Consider the following 21,844-nt stretch of genomic DNA (forward strand, 5'->3'; position numbering starts at 1 on the left):
TTATTTCTCCCTGTTTTTGTTTCACAATTTTCTGCTCCTTTTCAATGTAAATATTTCTTTGTCTCAGTATTCTAAACAAATTTGTGTAAAGACTTGATAGATTGTTCCTTAAACAATTAAGAAAAACTTTTTTTCACTCCTCCCTCTCACCCTTAAAATCAGTTTTTTTTTTTTTTTTTTTTTAAACATGGAGTCTTGCTCTGTTGCCCAGGCTGGAATGCAGGGGCATGATCTTGGCTCACTGCAACCTTGGCCTCCCAGGTTCAAGTGATTCTCGTGCCTCAGCCTCCTGACTAGCTGGGATTACAGACACGTGCCACCACACCCAGCTAATTTTTGTTTGTTTGTTTGTTTAGTAGAGATGGGGTTACCCTGTATTGGCCAGGCTGGTCTTGAACTCCTGACCTCAGATGATCCACCCACCTCGGCCACTCAAAAAGTCCTGGGATTATAGATGTGAGCCACCATGCCTTGCCCCCTTAAATTTTATCTTTAGTAAATGTATGTCCTGTTGGTTAGTTTTGTTGACTGAGGGTTTTTTTTCTCACAGGGTGTAGAATTTTGGTTAGCAGCATTTTGGTTGCAGATTCATGAGGAGTGTGTTGTTTTGTTTTGACCTCCTTGCCTCTGGTCCCTCCACTACGGTCTGCACCTTTTGTCTGCACCTTTTGTCTTACAGTTTTGCAATTGTACTTGCTTGGCCACGCTGACTCCAGATTTGGAACCTGAGTGTGCCTTCTCCTGAGGTGATACTGGGATTGATGCCCTGTTTTGAAATAATGTCCTCGTTACCAGTAAATAGATTAGGAAAGGAGTATCTCTTTATGTATGCTACATGTACCATAGGGTCTGTCACTGAATTTTGTAGGGAAGTTTGAGGTGGTTTTGTGTTGTTTGGGTCTCTGTTTATTAATACGAATGAATAAGGACTGACGGTCCACATTAGCATTTTATACATTTAGCTATGCTTTATTCTAATAAAAAAAGAGTTCATTATTGCTCTCTTTAAAATTTGACCTTCAATAGAGTAAAAGCTTTTAGAACTTTACAAGAAGCTCTAAAGTGTAACTATGAACACTGGCAAATTTGGGAAAACTACATCCTCACCAGCACTGACGTTGGGGAATTTTCAGAAGCCATTAAAGCTTATCACCGACTCTTGGACTTACGTGACAAATACAAAGATGTTCAGGTAGGATATTCATATTTTTTTATTTCAGTTTGTGTTTGATATGAATCCTTGATCGTATGGTATAAATTATTTCCTTGAATATGCACAGGAAAATTTTGTTAAACATACGTAACATATGAAAAAGGTATTTTTTTCTAGTCAAATATTCTTCATGATATATGGAATTCTGGTATTCTAATGTCAGATTTGTTTGTACAGTCATAAACTGAATATTACTGTGACTCAGTTACAAAAATCTGATGTGTGGGTTACATATATAGTCACTTTGCAGAAACTAAATAAAACACTGTATTACTTAGTACTTTGGGTATCTCAGTGTGTTCTCTGACTTGTGGTAGCTGGAATAAATCCTGTACTCATTTGTTCATTCATTTAACAAGCATTTACTGTATACCTTCAGATGGTATGAACAATATAGAGAGGATGGATAACATTTTCTTTGCAATGTTTCATGAGATGGTGCTCTATTTGGTGGAATAAAGTTATCCCTCCAGAATGTATGGGAGACTCAAAGCCGTTGTATCATCCAAAAGATTAAATAAAAAAGACTTTTTTGGTTTAATTGTAGTTGAAGACAATATGCTGTCTTCGGTGTAAAGTGATACTCTGAGATCATGCCACTGCACTCCAGCCTGGGTGACAGAGTGAAACTCTGTCTCCAAACAAACAAACAAACAAACAAACTGAATGGAATGATAGCCAAGTGAATGGAGGGATAGCAGAGTTTTACATCCCTAGAAAGGGTAGGGGCTCTTGTGAATCTGTTTGCACAGTCCCCTGACAGTCAATAGTTGTCCTGTTCACACTGCTGAAATTTTCCATTGAGCTAGTTCTTCCTCTTCCACACTTAGCGCCTTGGCAAAGGCCACTGATGAGACTGAACAGATCTCGGTATATTGTGACCACTGAAGATAGTGCATATCTCTTGTTTACTGCAATTGTGATTTTTAAGATCTTTCTTTACTAGGAAAGATTTCTGAAGCCTGTTCCTAAAATCTCAAGGAGAATGTAAATCATTTATATTGGTAGTATATTCCATCTTACACTTGAAGGAAATTCTATTGTTTTCTTTCATATTAAAAAAAAATGTACACGAAACATTCACATCCAACACTCCTCAATTTAGACATTGCTGCTGAATTGAATTCTTTAGAATTCTTTAGAATCTCACACTGTCAGAGTAAAAAGGGACCTTAGAAGTCCTCTAGGGCTATGCTGAATAAGTTTACACACCAAGTCAGAAAGGAGTGTGAAGCTCCTCTCCTTCCTGATAAGCCAGACAGGGGGCTTCTTCAAGCTGTCAGTCTGCTTTTCTATACTCTTGGTATTGCTGCTGATAACTTGGCTGTGTCATCTCTTTCTTAATTGTCTTAGAATCGGCTTCCTTGGTCAGTCTGATCCTGTTAATCTTCTGTCCTGTGCCTCCATTTTCTAACTGATCTGCTTGTCTTTCTGTTGTGAGTGGGATTTCTCCTTTAAATCTATACTTTAACCCCAGTAATCTCCTTCATATCTGCTAAGGATTAGTAACAACTGGCTCACCAGGTTGGCTTTTTGGATCTTGAGAAAATCCTGATCATCCTTTCATGCTTGGCACTAGTAGGAGTTGTTTTATATAAGGTACCCAAATGGGTCTAGGCCTCTCCTCCAATAAGAGACAGACTTACTATATGTGCACATGAAAGGAAGTGGCTTTTCTGTTTGCTCTTTTATTCTCCTTCACTTCCCAAGGCACGTAGAGCAGGTCAAAGTGGTGTGTGGTAAAATAACAATAATTAATATTTACTGAGGGCTTGCTGTGTGTCTGAAACTATCCTAAGCACTTCACATGTATTAGCTCATTTAATTCTCAACACGGCTGTAGGGGATAGGATTATACTATCATAAGCTATGTCTAACTCTGGATGGATGGATGGATGGATCTCCCCACCCACTCGTTTTAAGGAAACTGACATTAGACAAAATAACTGTTCAAAGATTGTTTGGAAGAGCTGTTACTTGTACATCATAAAGAGTTATAAAGTCATCAAGATAATGCTGATTTTAGTTGACTTAGATGAATTAAGTATGGCAAATCTTGCTAACTCATGTATTCTAAAAGAAAGACAAGAAAAAGCAAAGCAGAAGCAGTTACAATAGCTGAAAAGGTATTGAAGAATTTTACTTCAATTTCTTTACTCTTACCACCCCCACCACCCCCAGATTAGGAGTCTCATTCTCTCTCAGGATGAAAAACATTTTTGCTAATGTTTAGATAATACTTCTGTATTTGAGTATCTGTAAATGTATAGGGAAAGAGGTGATATTTAGAATAATCTATTGGTAGTAACAGTAGTATTATAGATTCCAAAGAATATAATTTTGGTAAAAATAACCTGAGTATGTAGATAGTTGATTCTGATAAAACTTTCAGTTGTGATTTGCCCTGTTGGATGCCAAATCAAAATCATTGGAATTTTAAGAACATTTGCTTAGAAATCTTTCAGCCAGCTGGGCGCAGTGGCTCCTACCTGTAATCCCAGCATTTTGGGAGGCCAAGGCAGGAAAATTACTTGAGCCCAGGGGTTTGAGACCAGCCTGCGCAACATTGCAAAACCCTTTTTCTACAAAAAAATTTAGCTGGACTTGGTAGTATGTACCTGTAGCTACTCGGGAGGCTGAGGTGGGAGGATCCCTTGAGCCTGGAGAGGTTGAAGCTGCAGTGAACCATGATCACACCACTGTACTCTAGCCTGGGTGACAGAGCAAGACCCTGTCTCTTAAAAAAAAAAAAAAAGAGAAGTCTTTCAGGGGCCTTCCTTAAGAAAGAATAAAAGGACCCAAAATGCATAGAGATGCATTTGAGCATTTTTCAGAAAAGGAAAAAAAGTCTAAAAATATATATATTTATTTTTTCCTAGTATGAATTCAGATACTATGATTTAACTTTTATCCTAAATAGATTTTTTCAAACATATTTTAGTGGTCATAGTCTTAGCTTCTTACTTTTCTAATCATGGGGAATTTTCAATATAGCAAAATCGTGTTCTGATTCCAATTTAACATGTTCTAATCCTGTACCTGTTTTTTTCTACTTTATGGATGTGGACTATTGCCATTAAAATTTTTGTGAGGGGGAGTAAATTCATGCTTATTTTAATACAGACATAGGGTAAATTAGCTTCAAATTTTTCTGTTTTTTTCTCACTATTTGTAATTGAAGAATGAGTGGATATACTACCTTTATCATTTTCTTTCTTTTTTGTCCATTTTATAATTTTATTAATAATATTTTAATTGACAAACTCTAATTGTATACATTTATGGAGTAACATACGATGTTTTCGTATGTGTATGCAATGTGGAATGATTAGATCAGGCTAATTAACATACCCATCACCTTGTTTACCTATGTTTTTATGGTGAGATATTTGACATTTTACTCAGGTATTTTGAAATATACATTATCGTTGACTGTAGTCACTGTGCTGTGCAGAAGATCTCAAACTTAATCCTCTGTCTGAAACTGTATCCTTTCCCCCCAAATTCCCCATTTCCTCCCCACCCCACCTCCACCCTACCCTGACTCTAGTGACCATCATTCCTTTCTGTATAGTTTGTTATTAGTATTATAGATATGCTACTGATTTTTGTATGTTGATTTTTGTATCTGAATTTATTTCATCTAATAGTTTTTACATGGACTCTTTAGGGTTTTTGCTAACATTATATTGTCAGCAAATAGAGACAATTTTGCTTAGTCCTTACCTATTAGAATATCTGTTATTTCTTTTTTCTTGCCTAATTGCTCTGTCTAGGACTTCCAGTACTATGTTGAAAAAAACCTTTGTCCTAATTTTGACTAATGTATGGTTTGGTAAAACCCAGGAATGCTTTTCTATAATAGCACTTATATGTATTTATTTCTAGATTATACATATTTTTATTCATCTATAATAAAATTGATTTTCATGTTTCTACATAATTAGTTCCTGTTCAGTTTTCCAGTTTTTGACTATTATAAATAATGTCATGAATATCCTTGCAGACAAATCCTCATATATGGCCATACTTCTTTCCTCAAGGTAAATTCTAATGTTGATTTGTTGGGATATTTTTCCTTTTCTTCCTTCTTTCTTTTTCTGGATACCTTGGGCAACATTTTGGGAAAATAATTTAAGTATTGCAGTATTGACATTCGTTTGCTGTTTATATGTGGAAGAGGAAGGAAAGGGGATTAACATATATTGAGTGCTTACTATGTTTCTGCCACTTAACACAGATTATCTTTTATTGGGCATGCAGTATGTGAGGTGGATACTAAATATTCCTCATTTTATAGTTGCTTAATATGAGACCCAGAGAGCTTATATAACTTGAGCAGTAATTTGGCTAGTAGGAACCGAAGACAGAAATCATAGGTAGGCATGTCTTATTTTTTTCTTTATGTCACACCTTGAAGTCTGTAGAGAAGATTTATGTCAAAAGCACATTTTCCCATCATATTAACGTGCTTGTGAACTGTATCTAACAAAGGTTTTTAAAAATTCAGACATAATTTGCAGATAATAAGCCAGGCATGGTGGCATATGCTTACAGCCCCAGATACTTGTGAGGCTACAGCAGGAGGATTACTTAAGCCCTGGAGTTTGAGGTTTCAGTGAGCTGTGATTGTGCCACCGCACTCCAGCCTGGGCAACAGAGCGAAACCTCATCTCAAAAAAATATGAAATAAAATAACAAAAAAAAATGCAGATAATTTTAACTAGTATATATTCTTAGGTAATCACCACCCCAAACAATTATGGAACATTTTCATTATTACAGGAAGTTATCTTACGTGCGTTTCCAGTCAGTTGAAATATCACCTCTTTCCCCCATGAGGCAACTACTTTCTGATTTCTGTCTCCACAGTTCAGTTTTGCTTTTTCTTGAACACCATATAGATAGAATCATACAATATGTATTCTTGCATATTGAGGTTGTCCTTTGTATGTATTTTTATTTGATGCTTTCTTTGGGGACAGGAGAAGATGGTATTGATGTACAGTGAGGCAAGTTGCCAATGAAACTGAAGTCCTGGGACACTTGCTGGCTGTGCATTACCTGAAAGTAAAAGGAGGAGGGAATGGATATGTGTTATACAAAGTGTAGCTTTAGAAAATAGGTATTCTCCCCATTTAACTGTTGAGGTACCTGAGGCTCAGCAAAGTGAATTAATAGGTTGATTTCTTATAGTTAGCGAACAGTAAAGCTAAGTCTTGACATCTGGCCTATTTAACCTAAAGCCCTTTCCACGGTCTAAGAACTGTTTTTTGTTGTGTTTTGTTTTGGTTTTTTTTTTGGTTTTTTTCTGAAGCACTAAAAAAGACAATGCTAAACTGCCTATCTCTCTCTGATAACTGAGGTTTGGGGAAGCCAAGGATCAGGGTTATCAGACCAGGAAATAGAACAAGTACTTAGAGAGCTTCAAGTGGAGCAGGGAGCTAGCCAAGCAGGGGAGGTGGGAAATTGCTTCGTTCCTGGCCTGGAGCCCTCCTGGAAGTTTTTGTAATGGGGCCTAAGGCAGTCCTATTCCTTCCTGCTACGAGGACCTCCAGGATTCAAAGGGTCAGTGCCTTGCGCTGGAGGCCAAGACTTTGATGAGACTAGCCCAGAGAAGTCAAGGTTGGTGTTGGGAAACAATAGTTAAAGTTTCTCTTTGTGGAGATTCTTTTACATTTATGTTGGATTTGCCACTCCTCTATGTGAGAGGCCTTCAACTCTCTTCACAGGCCAGTGTTAGTTTCCCAGTCATTCTCTGCTTGCTGCATTCCCTAAGTGTGGTTCCTGATGGAGGTGAGAAATAGGGTTGAGATAGAGAATGAAACATAAGTTCTACTATTGCTTAAATGAAATCGAGATGTGGGTAAGGGATTTAAAGGCCATTACATGAACTCAGTGGCATGGTATTGGTTTGGGTGGGATATGAGGGCTATAGAGCTGTTTATACTGATTAAAATGAAATCTGTCACATACAAAGAATCCTCAATAAGATTAAAAGCAGATTTCTTATCATAAACTTTGGAGGCCAGAAGGCAGTGGGCAGATATTTTCAAAGTGCTAAAAGAAAAAAACTGTCAATCAATAATCCTTTATCTGGCAAAACTGCCTTTCAAAAGTGAGGGAGAAATTAAGGCATTTCCAGATAAACAAAACTTAAGGAAGTTCATTACCACTAGAACTGCCCTGCAAGAAATGCTCAAGGGGATCCTACAGGGTAAAAAGAAAGGACACTAGACAATAACTCAAAGCTGGATAGAGAAATAAACATCTCAATAAAGATAAATATAAGAACAATTATAAAAACTAATATTATTACAACAATGTTTTTTGTTGTTGTTGTTTGAGATGGAGTCTTGCTCTGTCGCCCAAGCTGAAGTGCAATGGCGTAATCTTGGCTCACTGCAACCTCTGCCTCCTGGGTTCAAGTGATTCTCCTGCCTCAGCCTCCTCAGTAGCTGGGATTATAGGTGCCTGCCACCACGCCCAGCTAATTTTTGTATTTTTAGTAGAGACAGGGTTTCACCATGTTGGTCAAGCTGGTCTTGAACTCCTGACCTCAGCTGATATATCCACCTCAGCCTCCCAGAGTGCTGAGATTACAGGCATGAGCCACCATTCCAGGCCTGTTGTGATGTTTTTTTAACTGTATTCTTTGTTTTCCACATGATTTAAGAGACTATACACTAAAGAAAACAGTTATTAGTCTAAAAGCTAATAGTACTGTAACTTTGGTTTGTAGCTCCATATTTTGCTTTCTATGTAATTTAAGAGGCTAATGCATTAAACATATTAGTGTATGTTTTGGGGCACACCATTTATAAAAATGTAATTTTGTGACATCAACAACCAAAAGGGGTGAGTATGGCTCTGTTAGAGAAGCAGGGATTTTGTATGTTAATGAATTTTATAATAGACATATATAAAACATTCTACCCAACAACAGCGTACGTATTCTTCCCAAGCGCACATGGGACATTATCTAGGAGAGACAATATGATAGATCGTAAATTAAGTCTCAGTAGATTCAAAAAAATAAATGTCATAGAAAGTATCTTCTCTGACTACCCCAGGATGAAATTATAAATCAATAACAGAAGTAAAACCAGAGAATTCACCAAATTATGGAAAATAAATAACACACTCTTAATCAATGGATCAAAAAAGAAATCACAAGAGAAATTAGAAAATACTAAAAATGAATGAAAATGAAAATACAACATCCCAAAACTTGTAGGACACAGCGAACGCATTGCTAAGGAAGAAATTTGTAACTCTAAATGTTCACTTTAAAACACAAAAAATATTTCAAATCAATAACTTAGCTTTACAACATAAAGAGCAAACTAAACCCAAGGCTAGCAGAAGGAAGAAAATAAGAATAAAGATTAGAATAGAGATAAATGAAATAGACAGTAGAAAAATAATAGAGAAAAATCAATGAAACTAAAAATTAGGTCTTTGAAAAGATTAATAAAATGGACAAACCTTTAGATAGAGGGACTAAGAAAAAAAAAGGAGACTCAGATTACTGAAATCAGAAATGAAAATGGGGACATTACTACTGATTCTACAGAAATGAAAAGATTATAAGAGAATATTGTGAACAAGTATATGTCAACAAAGTGGATAACCTAGATGAAATAGACAAATTCCTAGAAACACAAAACCTACCAAGACTAAATCATAAAGAAATAAGAAATCCGAATAGATGTATAACTAGTAAGGAGATAGAATCAGGAATCAAAAATCTCTCAACAAAGAAAAGCCCTGGACCTCATGGATTCACTGGTAAATTGTATCAAACATTTACAGAAGTCACAACAATCTTTCTCAAACTTTTCCAAAAAATTGAAAAGGAAGGAACACCTCTTGGCTCATGCTATGAGGCCAGCATTATCCTGATACCAAAGCCAGGCAAAGACCCTACAAGAAAAAAAAAAAAAAACCACAGACCAAAATCTCTTATGAACATTGATGCAAAAACCCTTAACAAAATACTAGCAAATTGATTCACTAGCATATAAAAGGGATTATACACCATGACCAAGTGGGATCTATTCCTGGAATTTGAGGATGGTTCAACATATGAAATAGATCAATGTAATAGACTGCATTAACAGAATGAGGGGGAAAAAATGTCACCTGATTGTCTCAATTAATGTTGAAAAAGCATTTGAAAAAAGTCAGCACACATTCCTGATTTAAAAAACACTCAATAAGCTAGGAATAGAAGGGAGCAGCCTCAACATAATAAAAGCCAGATATGAAAAACATCATACTTAATGGTGAAGGATTGAAAGCTTCTTTTCTTATTTATTTAGAGACAAAGTCTTGCTCTGCTGCCTAGGCTAGAGTGCAGTGGCATGATCTCAGCTCACTGCAGCCTCCACCTCCCAGGCTCAAGCGATTCTCCTGTGTCACCCTCCCAAGTAGCTGCAACTACAGGCACATGCCACCATGCCCAGCTAATTTTTGTGTTATTATTATTATTATTATTTTTTTTTAGTAGAGATGGGGTTTCACCATGTTGACCAGGCTGGTCTCAAACTCCTTACCTTAGGTGATCCACCGACCTTGGCCTTCCAAAGTGCTGGGATTATAGGCGTGAGCCACCGCTCCCAGCCTGAAAGCTTCTTTTCTAAGATCGGAAACAATGCAAGGATGCTTGCTTTCACTTCCGTTCATCACAGCACTGGAAGTTCAAGGCAGAGCAATTATACAAGAAAAAGAAGTAAAAGACATCCAAATTGGTAAGAAATAAAATTATCTGTTTGCAGATGATGTGATCTTGTATGTAGAAAATGCTAAAGAGTCCACAAAAAAGCTCTTAGAACTAATAAATGAATTCAGGACAGTAGCAGGATACAAAGTCAGCATGCAAAAATCAGCTGCATTTCTGTATACTAACAGTGAACAATCCCAAAAAGAAATTATGAAAACAATTCCATTTACAATAGCATAAAAAATACTTTGGAATTAAGTTAACTAAGGAAGTAAAAATCTTAGACCACAAAAACTAGAAAACATGATGAAAGAGATTAAAGAAGATATAAATAAATGGAAACACATCTTGTGTTCATGGATTGAAAGACCTAATTAACATTGTTGTCAATACTACCCAAAGTGATGTCTGGATTTCAGTGCAGAGACTGCACTGAAAAAATAAAGAGGAGACTCAAATTACTGAAATCAGAAATGAAAATGGGGACATTACTACTGATTCTACAGAAATAAAAAGATTATAAGAATATTGTGAATAAGTGTATGCCAACGAAGTGGATAACCTAGATGAAATAGACAAATTCCTAGAAACTCAAAACCTACCAAGACTAAATCATGAAGAAATAGGAAATCTGAATGGATTGGTTTTTCACAGAAATAGAAAAATCTATCCTAAAATTCAAATGGAATCTCAGGAGACCCTGGGTAGCCCAAACAACTTTTAAAAAGAACAACAAAGCTAGAAGACTCACGCTTCCTGATTTCAAAACTTACCACAAAACTGTAGTAGTCAAAACAGTGTGGTACTGGCATAAAGACAGACACATAGACCAATGGAATTGAACTAAGAGCCCAGAAATCTTTGCAAATATGGTCAAATGATTTTTTTTCTTTTTTTTTTTAAGAGATAGTGTCTCAGCTGGGCACGGTGGCTCATGCCTGTAATCCCAGCACTTTGGGAGGATGAGGCGGGCAGAGCACCTGAGGTCAGGACTTCGAGACCAGCCTGGCCAACATGGTGAAACCCCATCTCTACAAAAAATACAAAAATTAGCTGGGCATGGTGGTGTGGCCTGTAGTCCCAGCTACTGGGGAGGCTGAGACAGGAGAATCACTTGAATCTGGGAGGTGGAGGTTGCAGTGAGCCGAGATTGTGCCACTGCATTCTACCCTGGGGGACAGAGTGAGAGTCTATCTCAAAAAAAAAAAAAAAAAAAAAAAAAGAGACAGTGTCTCACTCTGTCAAACAGGCTGGAGTGCAGTGGCATGATCATAGCTTACTGCCACTGCAGTTTTGAACTCCTGGGCTCAAGCAGCCCTCTTGCCTCAGCTTCCTAAGTAACTAGGACCACAGGATATGCCTCCACATCTAACTAATTGTATGTGTGTGTGTGTGTGTGTGTGTGTGTGTGTGTGTGTGTGTTTTCCTGTGAAGACAGCGTCTTGCTGTGTTGCCAAGGTTGGTCTCCATCCCCTCAGCTCAAGCAGGCTACCCACTTCTGCCTCCCAAAGTGCTGGAATTGCAGGCATGAGCTTCTGCACCTGACTCAAATGATTTTTGACAAGGGTGCTAAGACCATTCAATGGGGAAATTTCAACAAGTTGTCGTGGGAAAACTGCATATCCACATGCAAAAGGATAAAGTTGGACCCTTACCTAACACTGTATACACATGCTAACTCAAAATGAATCAAAGACTTAAATTTAAGAGCTACAACTGTAAAACTCTTAAAAGTAAACATAGGGCAAGAAATTTATAACAGTAGATTTGGCAATGATTTCTTGGATGACACCAAAAGCACACACAATAAAAAGAAAAAACAGACAAATTGGACTTTGTGAAAATTTAAAAATTTTGTGCACCAAAAACAGTATCAATGGAGTAAAAAGGCAACTCACAGAATGGAAGAAAATATTTGCAAGTAATATATCTGATAAGGGAATAATATCCAGAATATATAGAGGACTCCTAAAATTCAACGACAACAAAACCCTGTTTACAGCCCAATTAAAAAATGTGCAAAGGAGTTGAATAGACATTTCTTCAGAGAAGATAAACAAATGAACAATAAGCACATTAAAAGATGCTCAGCACCACTAATCATTAAGGAAATGCAAATCAAATTAGATACTACCTTACACCCACTAGGATGGCTACTAGCAAAAAATTTAAAAGAAAAGAAAACAGAAAATAGGCTTGGCGCAGTGGCTCACGACTGTAATCCCAGCACTTTGGGAGGCCGAGGAGGGCAGATCATGAGGTCGGGAGATTGAGACCATCCTGGCTAACACGGTGAAACCCCATCTCTACTAAAAATACAAAAAATTAGCCAGGCATGGTGGTGGGTGCCTGTAGTCCCAGCTATTTGGGAGGCTGAAGCAGGAGAATGGAGTGAACCCAGGAGGTGGAGCTTGCAGTGAGCCAACATGGCGCCAGTGCACTCCAGCCTGGGTGAGAGAGCGAGATGCTGTCTCAAAAAAAAAAAAAAGAAAAGAGTAAGTGTTGACAAGGACATGGAGAAATTGGAATCCTTGTGTGCTGTTGGTGGGAATGTAAAACAGTACAGCTGCTGTGGAAAACAGTATGGTAGTTCCTTTAAAAATCGAAAATGGAATTACCATATGGTTCAGCACTTTTACTTCGGGTGTATACCCCAAAGAATTTAAAGCAGAATCTCTAAGAGAAATGTGTATACTTACATTCATAGCAGCGTTATAGCTAAAACATGGAAGCAACCCAAATTTCCATCTATGGATGAATGGATACACAAAATGTGGTATGTACATACAATGGAATATTAGTCTTAAAAAGGAAGGAAATTGTGACATATGCTACAAAATGGATGAACCTGGAGGAGATTTATGTTAGTGAAGTAAACCACTCACAAAAAGACAAATACTCTATGATTCCACTTACATGAAGTACTTAGAGTAGTCAAAATCATAGACACAGAAAGTAGAATGGTCGTTGGGGCTGAGGAGAGAAGGAATGAGGAGTTATGGCTTAATGGGGTAGGGTTTCAGTTTTACAAGGTGAAAATAGTTATGGAGATGGATGCTGGTGATGGTTGTACAACATTATGAATGTATTTAATACTGATGAATTGTACATTTAAAAATGGTTAAGATTCTAAATTGCATGCTATGTGTATTTTACTAAAATGAGAAAGAGTAGAGGAAAAAAATCTCTCTAAGTATCCAAGTCTAAAAAGTTTATCAGATTAGTTTATGATACACCAAACAAACTCCAGACAGACTAAATCTATGCTAAATGTTTTTTAATCTCAGAAAAATTAGGAATAGGAAATAGAAGTAGATACTGATAAAAGTTCTTGAACTCTGAAGCAGTAAAAGAAAGCTGGAAGGAATTTTTATGATCACATTTAAAAAATATGTGACAAGATATTTGTAACAAATAAGAAAGATAAAAAGCTAATAATATCCTTATTATATAAAGAGTTAACATCTGCTGCAGGAATGAAATGGAACAGAATAGAGAATTCAGAAACAGATTCAAGTAGGAATGAGAATTTAGTACGTAATAATGATGGCATTTTAAATCTGTGGGATAAAAATAGGATATTTAATATGTATTGAAATAGCTGCCCAAACGTTTAGGACCAAAAGCTTGAAACCAAAATAAATTCAGTTAAATAAAATATTTAAATTGGAATTTCTTGAGAAGCAGGATGTGTTGTAGGGAAGAGCACATACTCTGGAGTTAGGCAGCCCATTTCTGCCAGTCACTGGCTGCGTCGACTTGGGCAAGTTACTTAACCACTTTGCCTCAGTTCCAAGCGATACCTGCGTAGTAGGATTCTTGTGAGGATTAAATGAGTTAATAGACTATTAGGAGGAGTAAATTAGTTAATATATGTAAAGGGCTGGGAACAGTACCTGGCAGATACATACAAGTGCTGTTTTTTTTTTTGTTTGTTTGTTTTTGTTTTTTTTTTTTTGAGACAGAGTCTCGTCCTGTCACCCAGGCTGGAGTGCAATGGCATGATCTCGGCTCACTGCAACCTCTGCCTCCCAGGTTCAAGTGATTCTCCTGCCTCAGCCTCTTGAGTAACTGGGATTACAGGCACCTGCCACCATGCATGGCTAATTTTTTGTATTTTTAGTAGAGATGGGGTTTCACCATGTTGGCCAGGCAGGTCTCAAACTCCTGACCCCATGATCTGCCCGCTTTGGCCCCCAAAGTGCTGGGATTACAGGTGTGAGCGACTGTGCCTGATACTTTATTTTTATTTTTATTATTATTTTTTTGAGATGGAGTCTCGCTCTGTCGCCCAGGCTGGAGTGCAGTGGCACAATCTCGGCTTACTGCAACCTTCACCACCTGGGTTCAAGCAGTTCTCCTGCCTCAGCCTCCCAAGTAGCTAGGATTACAGGCATGCACCACTATGCCCAGCTAATTTTTGTATTTTTTTAGTAGAGATGGGGTTTCACCGTGTTGGCCAGGATGATCTCAAACTCCTGACCTCAAGTGATCCACCTGCCTCGGCCTCCCAAAGTGCTGGGATTACAGGCATGAGCTACCGCGCCTGGTCACAAGTGCTGTTTAAATGTAGCTGCTGTCATTCTCATTGTCATCACTGAAAATATGACACCATAAAAGTACTAAAAGAAAGCATGGCAAATATTTTTATTGGCTTGGTGATGAAGAAGACATTTTCTATCATGACAAAAAGCCATACTTCATTAAGGAAAAGATCAAGAGATTTGATATTTAAAACTTATGCACATGCAAAAATAAGGACTTCTGGCCGGTGAGTGGGGTACTGTATAGGTCACCAGCCATAGTAAGGGTAGGCTGTGACAGTGACATTCATATGTTTATTGCTTTCTGAACTAAAACCAGAAAATGATTTCCAGAAGCCAGGAGAGTGCCCTAGGAAGAGTTTTTCTCAGTGTTTTAACTGTCTTAGTCTTTCTGCTTAAAAATGCAATGTTTGTTTTCTAGGGCTACAATAACACATTACCACAAACTTGCTGCCTTGAAACAACAGAAGTTTGTTCTCCCCACTGAGTTCTAGAGACCAGAAGTCAAGTTCAAAATCAAGGTGTTGACATGGCCATGTTCCTCTGCAGATGCTAGGGAAGTGTCTTTCTGCACCTCTTCCAGCTTCTTGTGGCTCCTGGCGTTTCTCGGCTATGGCAGCCTAACTCCCATCACTGCCTCCATTTTCACCTCCTCTCCTCTGTGTGTTCCCTTCTTCTGAGGAAGAAATCATTGGAATTAGGCCAACTCTAGTCCAGAATGACACCTCATCTTAACTAGTTAACATTGCGAAGACCTTATTTCAGGTCAGATTCTGAGGTTCTGGGTACACATGAATTTTGGGGGAATGTTATTCAGCCCACCACACCACAGCTTTTGTGCTCTATTTCAGGAAGAAAACAGTTGTAGCAGTAGCATTGAGAATAGCGGTGTTCATGAAGAGGGGAGTAGATCTAGTACCTCACTGGGAGCTGTTAGTGGTAGTAGAGGTGACAGGCATGGAGGTACAGCAAGGGAAGACCAGAAAGACCTCAACCACTCCTATGAAAGTCTTGCCACCAGAGATTTGAACATCTGGAAGTGACAAAAGAGCTGATGAGACTAGAAAGAGAGTTGATGGAAAACTAATAAAACTTTTTAAAAGAGACACAAACTTAGTTATATACAATATTGGGAGATAAGACTGGAATCCCAGGTCATGTGGGACAAATTAGGATTTCTGAGAAGTTTCTGTTATTAGTCTTCAGCAGATTATGACATTCCCTGACATACCCTGAAAGAATTTGTATGTATGGTATGTGCATATTCTAGGAAGAGGATGAAAAACTCTCATTAGATCCACAAGGGTGTCCAGAACCCCAAGGAAAAAAACCCAGAGATTAAAGCTTATCTTTGGAGTAGACTGTTAGATTTAGTTTTCAGATGAAAAGGCAAGTGGGCCTTTCCTTATAAACATCATGAATTAAAATTTACCTTTATAACTTGTTACAGTACAAAGAGGAAAATATCACAAAATGCATTTATTTAGTGCCCTAGTTTTTAAAAGTTACCAATGTTTTAAACTGTGTATAAATAATTTTTAAAACTTACTTTTCCCTATTATCAGCCCATTTCTCTGGTGCTCTTTTTGTAGTCAGTCCCCCAAGACAGGCATTCTCCACATTATTTCTGCTTCCTCTCCTCATCCTTTTTGGAACTTCCGCCATTGCAGTTTTATCTCCCCTAGTCCACTTAGAGTACTGTTGTCAAGTTCCGTTTGCCACATCCAGTGGACAGGTCCTCAGGTTTCCAGCAATATTAAACACCACTGCTTTCTCCTTTCTTCTCCGTTGGCTTCCAGAATTCCACACTTCTTATCACACCAGCTGCTGCATCCTAATCTTCTTTGCAGACATATCCTCATCTTCCCTTCTCTGTGAGAACAACCCCGAGTTCAGTCCTCACATTATTTTTTTTCCCCATATATATTGCTACCCAAGGGGGCTCATCTCTTCCCTTGGTTTTCTTCTCACTTCCTGAGAATACATATTATAAAAACAAGTTACAAGATCTTCTGCACATGACCCTTTAACTCTTTTTCACATAGGCTGTTGAATTTGTTTATTTTATCATGGTTGTACTTTTGGATGTCTTAATTTTTTTCCCGTTGGTTCATATTTCCCTGGGGTATTGTCTGTTCAACTGGTAATATATACTTGATAGGAGGGGCTAAAGCCCAGGACCTAACTTGTGACCTTCCTGGTGAGGCTGGGCCGTAGGGGGAGCTCACCCATTGGATACACTTTGCCACTGCCACCTCCCACCACCACCAAGTGGCCTGGTTCCTCAGGAAACCTCCCTTACCTTCACTAGACATTGCTCTTTTCCAGTACCCATCTTTCTGAGTAGTTATCTAACCTCAGTGAGTAGAGGGCAAAGTAGAAGGGCACCCTTAGGGGCCAGCCGGCTGCCCAAGCCCTTGCTGTCTGCTCTCCACCCTAGCCAGGCCTTCTGCCTTGATGTGCACACATGGTCCCTGCTTTGTACTGGGTTGGCACTGCTGTTTCAGTCTCTCCATGCTGATGGTAAATGTCATGGATAGTAGGAAGTGGAAGTAAAAGGGACAGATAAACACTTTTCTCAGCCCATCTGTGAACCTTGGCACCTAGCCCTTTTCCACCTGAGCTATATTCTCCACCATATTAGGATCCAACCCACTTCTGTCTCCCCAGGGTTTCTCACATGTTTACTGTAACTTTTTCAGATCATTAACTTTCCTTTTTTCAAGCAAGGTTGATGTTGTATGAGGTTAGGATTCAGAAGTAGTTGGCAACTTGTGTTAGTTTATAATGAAGATTAACAATAAAGCTTCACATTGGGGAAAAATGAGTTTGGTACAAAATAAGAAAAAAATGTAAGCCAGGCATGGTGGCTCATGCCTGTAATCCCAGCACTTTGGGAGTCTGAGATTGGTGGATCACCTGAGGTCAGGAGTGACCAGCCTGGGCAACGTGGCGAAACCCCATCTCTACTAAAAATATGAAGAATTAGCCGTGCGTGGTGGCATGCATCTGTAGTCCCAGCTACTTGGGAGGCTGAAGCATGAGAATCACTTGAACTCTGGCGGTGGATGTTGCAGTGAGCCGAGATTGTACCACTGCGCTCCAGCCTGGGTTACAGAGCGAGACTCCATCTGAAAGGAAGAAGAAGAAAGAAAAGAAAAGAAAAAAGGAGGGAAGAAAGAAAGAAAGAGAGAGAGGGAGAGAGAGAAAGAAAAAGAAAAAATGTAAATTTCTTAGAAAGGAAATATATTTAGTCCACAAACATTTGGAAATGTTTAAGGAAGTGGAAAAGTTTAACTTCACTAATAATGAAAGAAACATAGTTCAGAATAATAGCTGCGTATAACTTTTGTAGAATAGAATATCAAAGATTAAAAAATATTTGTATACCCAGTGCTGGTAATATGCAATTAAATGACATTTTCATACACAGTACTATTCATTGGTACCTAATTTGATTTAGCCCTTTTAGAGAATACCTCATTTATCTCTTAAAATATTTATTCTCTTAAAATATCTTAAAACATTTATTCTCTTAACTCCATAATTCTGTTCCTGGAATTCTCACCTAAGGAAAGGTTCAGTATGAAAAAAGTCTTTAGGCACAAAGATATGCACTGAAGTGTTTTATTTATACTACTACTGATAACAGTGGCAGCACATGGAAACAGCCTAGTGATCTAAGTGCGGGGGAATTGCTAAATAGATTATGGTCTATCAACCCAGTGGAATATCTTTAATCTATCAAAATACTATACTTAAAGGGTATGTGGAAAACATGAAAAAAATTCTATGGCATAATGTTACAGTGAAAAAGGAAGATAAAATAGTTTATGTAATATTATAATATAAAACTTACACATAATAAAAAGATTAGAAAGAAATTTACTCTGTTAGTAATGTTTGTGATTGGCCGATAAACCCAATAAGAATTTTCTTTTTTAAATGTTGTATTAGCTCTGATGTGGGGGAAATTCTAATTTAAAAAAAAACTACAAAAACAAAACCCATTCTGGTTCTGGTTGATTCGAGATTTAGCAAAGAAATGAAAATGAAATGATAAAAATTACTAGCATACATATTTCTTAAAAGAGAAACCTTTCCAATGTAAAAGAACTTAATAGAAAGGAAGAAAGAGGAGTGGGGAGCTGTGCTTTGTGAATTAATGTAGCAAATGCTTGATAACAGGATCCAGGACTCACACTGAATTCAGATTCAAGCCTGAAGCCTGCTTTCCCTCAGTGTGACCTGGGAGAGGTTCTTCAGCTCCTCTGTGCTCCAGTTTGTTCATCTGCACAATGCACATAACAACAGCATTGTCCTCATAGGGTTGTTGGGTGGGTTACATGGGCTCATAAAGCATGTGGCACCTAGGAAGGGCTATATATGTAAGAGGTGTTATCTACCTCATTGTTTTCATCTCCTCATCCTTATCTAAGCTCAGGAGTCACAGGTCTCTGGTGATCAGAATCCAGCTTCATGACTTACTTGCTGTGTAACCATGAGAAAGTTTGTTTTACCTCTTTAAGCCTCAATTTTTTTATTTGTAAAGTAGGGGTAATAAAGTACCTGCTTCCTAGGGTTATTGTGAGAACTTAATGAGATCAGGTAGGTCACGTACTTAGCACAGGGCTTGACACATAGTGAGTGCTCACAGCAGAAATAGTAGGGAGGTATCAAGGGCTGACACCATGGTGGTGAATTTTGTTTTTCTTGAGTTCCGTTTTGAACCATAAGGAAACATGGAAGTGAGCTAATGGGCAGGGCAGTACAGTGAGTGAGCCAGCAATGTGGGCGTTACTGTCCACTTCCAACAGAGTAAGGTAGTTGAGGATCAATGATAATCGTAATAGTTTATATGTTTATATTGCTTCATACTTTTCAAACCTCTACCTGTATATTGGCCCCTTTAATAGAACAGTTCTGTAACGTAGTGGACAGAAAGCCTGTGCTCATTACTGCTGTTTACCAGTCTCCTAGTCCCTTCCCCATGTTCATGGCCTACTTCAGCAACTATGTAGCCTCCTCTCTATTCTAGATCTAGCTGATCTTGATACTTGGTGTTTAGGTAGATAATATCTCCAGGACTTTGGACATAATGGAGGCCTTAGTCTTTATTTCAGTGACAACCCATCCCTGTGGCCATATCTTGGGTCCTGTTTCCCCAAGAGTTTTTCCACCTCTAAAATCTTAAACTTCAATTTTCTACCCTTGAGCCACTTTTTACATATGTAGTAATTTATAGTTTTGACTTGTTGCTGATAGGTTAATTACTCATAACAACTTACATAAAACCGTGGATAAAAACATTTACCTAGTTAAATTTTTTTTCACTTTTGATGAGGCAAGGGGTGTAGTGCTGGTAAACTTGTAGACTGCCCAAGAGGTAATTGTACTCAAGGGTGATTCATTTAATCAAAGAAATACTATCATATCACTCTTTACTCATTTTAATCTCAAATATCTATTTTCTAAAGAAAGGTTATGTATATGTTATATTAAAATTTATTGCTTTTGCAATCAGTCTGGATAACTGGAATTTGAATTTTCTGACTTAGTGGGAATAAAAATGATAATATTAGCCAGTAAGTTATACAATTACTGCAATGGTTTTTTAAAATAGTTGTTTTCAGAGGCCGAGGCGGGCAGATCATGAGGTCAGGAGATCGAGACCATCTGGCCAACATGGTGAAACACTGTCTCTACTAAAAATACAAAAACAATTAGCCAGGCATGGTGGCACGCACCTGTAGTCCCAGCTACTCAGGAGGCTGAGGCAGGAGAATCGCTTGAACTGAGAGGCAGAGATTGCAGTGAGCCAAGATCATGCCACTGCACTCCAGCCTGGTCAACAGCGAGACTTTGTCTCAAAAAAAAAAAAAAAAAAAAAAATTATTATCACTCTAGAACCACTTTTTAAGATTGAATATTAACTTCATTTGTTAATGTATTTAAATAACACTACATATTTTTCCTTCACTTTATGAGGTTTTCTTAAGTACAGGGAATAATTTTAAAGTAAATTTTTATTGAAATATAGTGTACGTACAGGAAAGGATACAAATCGTAAGTAAACATAAGAATTTTTTTTTCATGAAGAGAAAACACCTGTGTAACCAGGTGAGTCAGAGCATTACCAGCACTCCCCAAATTCCCCAAACCCTCCTTTCCTTTTAGTCACTACCACCCCCAAATACCCCCAGGTAATCACCACTATGGGACATTAAAGGCAAGTCTAATAAATGAATATTCATGTGTGTCATCATTTTTTTCTTCTTCTTTGCCAATCTTTGAATGTATTTATGTCTGCTTTTTCTCTGTTTTTAAATGTATATTACAATAACAGGTATATAGTTTTACAAGTCAAATAATAGTAAAAGGCTCGTTACAAAGTATACCAATTTCCTTCTTTACCCCTCCTTACTCTTCAAAATCCTTCTCCTGAAAAAGAAACCCTTTCTTAGCATCTCTTCTGCTATTTGCACATTTCCATATTTCATATTAATAGGTATTATATTACTGCTATTTTTAAATTAAACAAAATGAGGCATTATCTGTTGACTTCTTACAGTAAATGAGACCTGTCATACCGGCACTTCCACTACTTCTCTTTCTTATCCTAATATATTTATATTAACAATTTTGGTTAAGCAAATACACTAAATGCCTATGCAAATGATATTCAAAATTAGTATTATAGGATACTATGATTATGGGGGCTTCTCTTCATTTTTTCGTGATATTAATAATCATCTTGGTTTTTATGTTTTTCTCTTTCTTTTTAAGCCTCTTGTCTGAAGTCATGATCTCTCCTGCCTTCCTTGTTCTGGCTTTGGTTCTGGATTATGGTCACTCACCCTTATGATTGCCAAATCCAGTGGAATCTTCCATTCCTGATCCTTCGTAGATGTACTTTCCTTGTAACTTTCTCCTTCCTTGGTTTCCATGACATCACTTTGTTACCTTTCTGACCACTCCTTGAGTTTGATGAGTGAGTTCTCTACTTGCCCTCTTTTTTTTTTTGGAGACAGAGTTTCACTCTTGTTATCCAGGCTGGGGTGCAGTGGTGCAATCTCAGCTCACTGCAACCTCCGCCTCCTGGGTTCAAGTGATTCTCCTGCCTCAGCCTCCCGAGTAGCTGGGATTATAGGCACCCACCACCACGCCCGGCTAATTTTTTTGTATTTTTAGTAGAGATGGGGTTTCACCATGTTGGCCAGGCTGGTCTTGAACTCCTGACCTCAGGTGATCCGCCTGCCTCTGCCTCCCAAAGTGCTGGGATTACAGGTGTGAGCCACAACGCCCAGCCTACTTGCCCTCTTCTTAAGTGTGTGGTCTTTAAGATTCTATCCTCAGCCTTAT

At 38.0% G+C, this 21,844-nt stretch overlaps 1 protein-coding gene across 4 annotated transcripts in view; it reads left to right on the forward strand.

The window, feature by feature from the left end:
• Window positions 1–21,844, forward strand: part of TTC27 (tetratricopeptide repeat domain 27) — a 191,910-nt gene that overhangs the window by 157,727 nt on the left and 12,339 nt on the right. For all 4 annotated transcript variants that reach the window (XR_002732440.1, XM_023216383.1, XM_023216384.2 and 1 more), the window contains one exon: window positions 1,027–1,192. Coding sequence is in view for 3 of the 4 variants with exons in the window: in XM_023216383.1 (XP_023072151.1) it covers window positions 1,027–1,192 (166 nt within the window). In the remaining variant the exon portion in view is untranslated. The remainder of the gene's footprint in view (window positions 1–1,026; window positions 1,193–21,844) is intronic.

The sequence above is a fragment of the Piliocolobus tephrosceles genome, chromosome 15 (genome assembly GCF_002776525.5).
Source record: "Piliocolobus tephrosceles isolate RC106 chromosome 15, ASM277652v3, whole genome shotgun sequence".
Classification (NCBI taxonomy): domain Eukaryota; kingdom Metazoa; phylum Chordata; class Mammalia; order Primates; family Cercopithecidae; genus Piliocolobus; species Piliocolobus tephrosceles.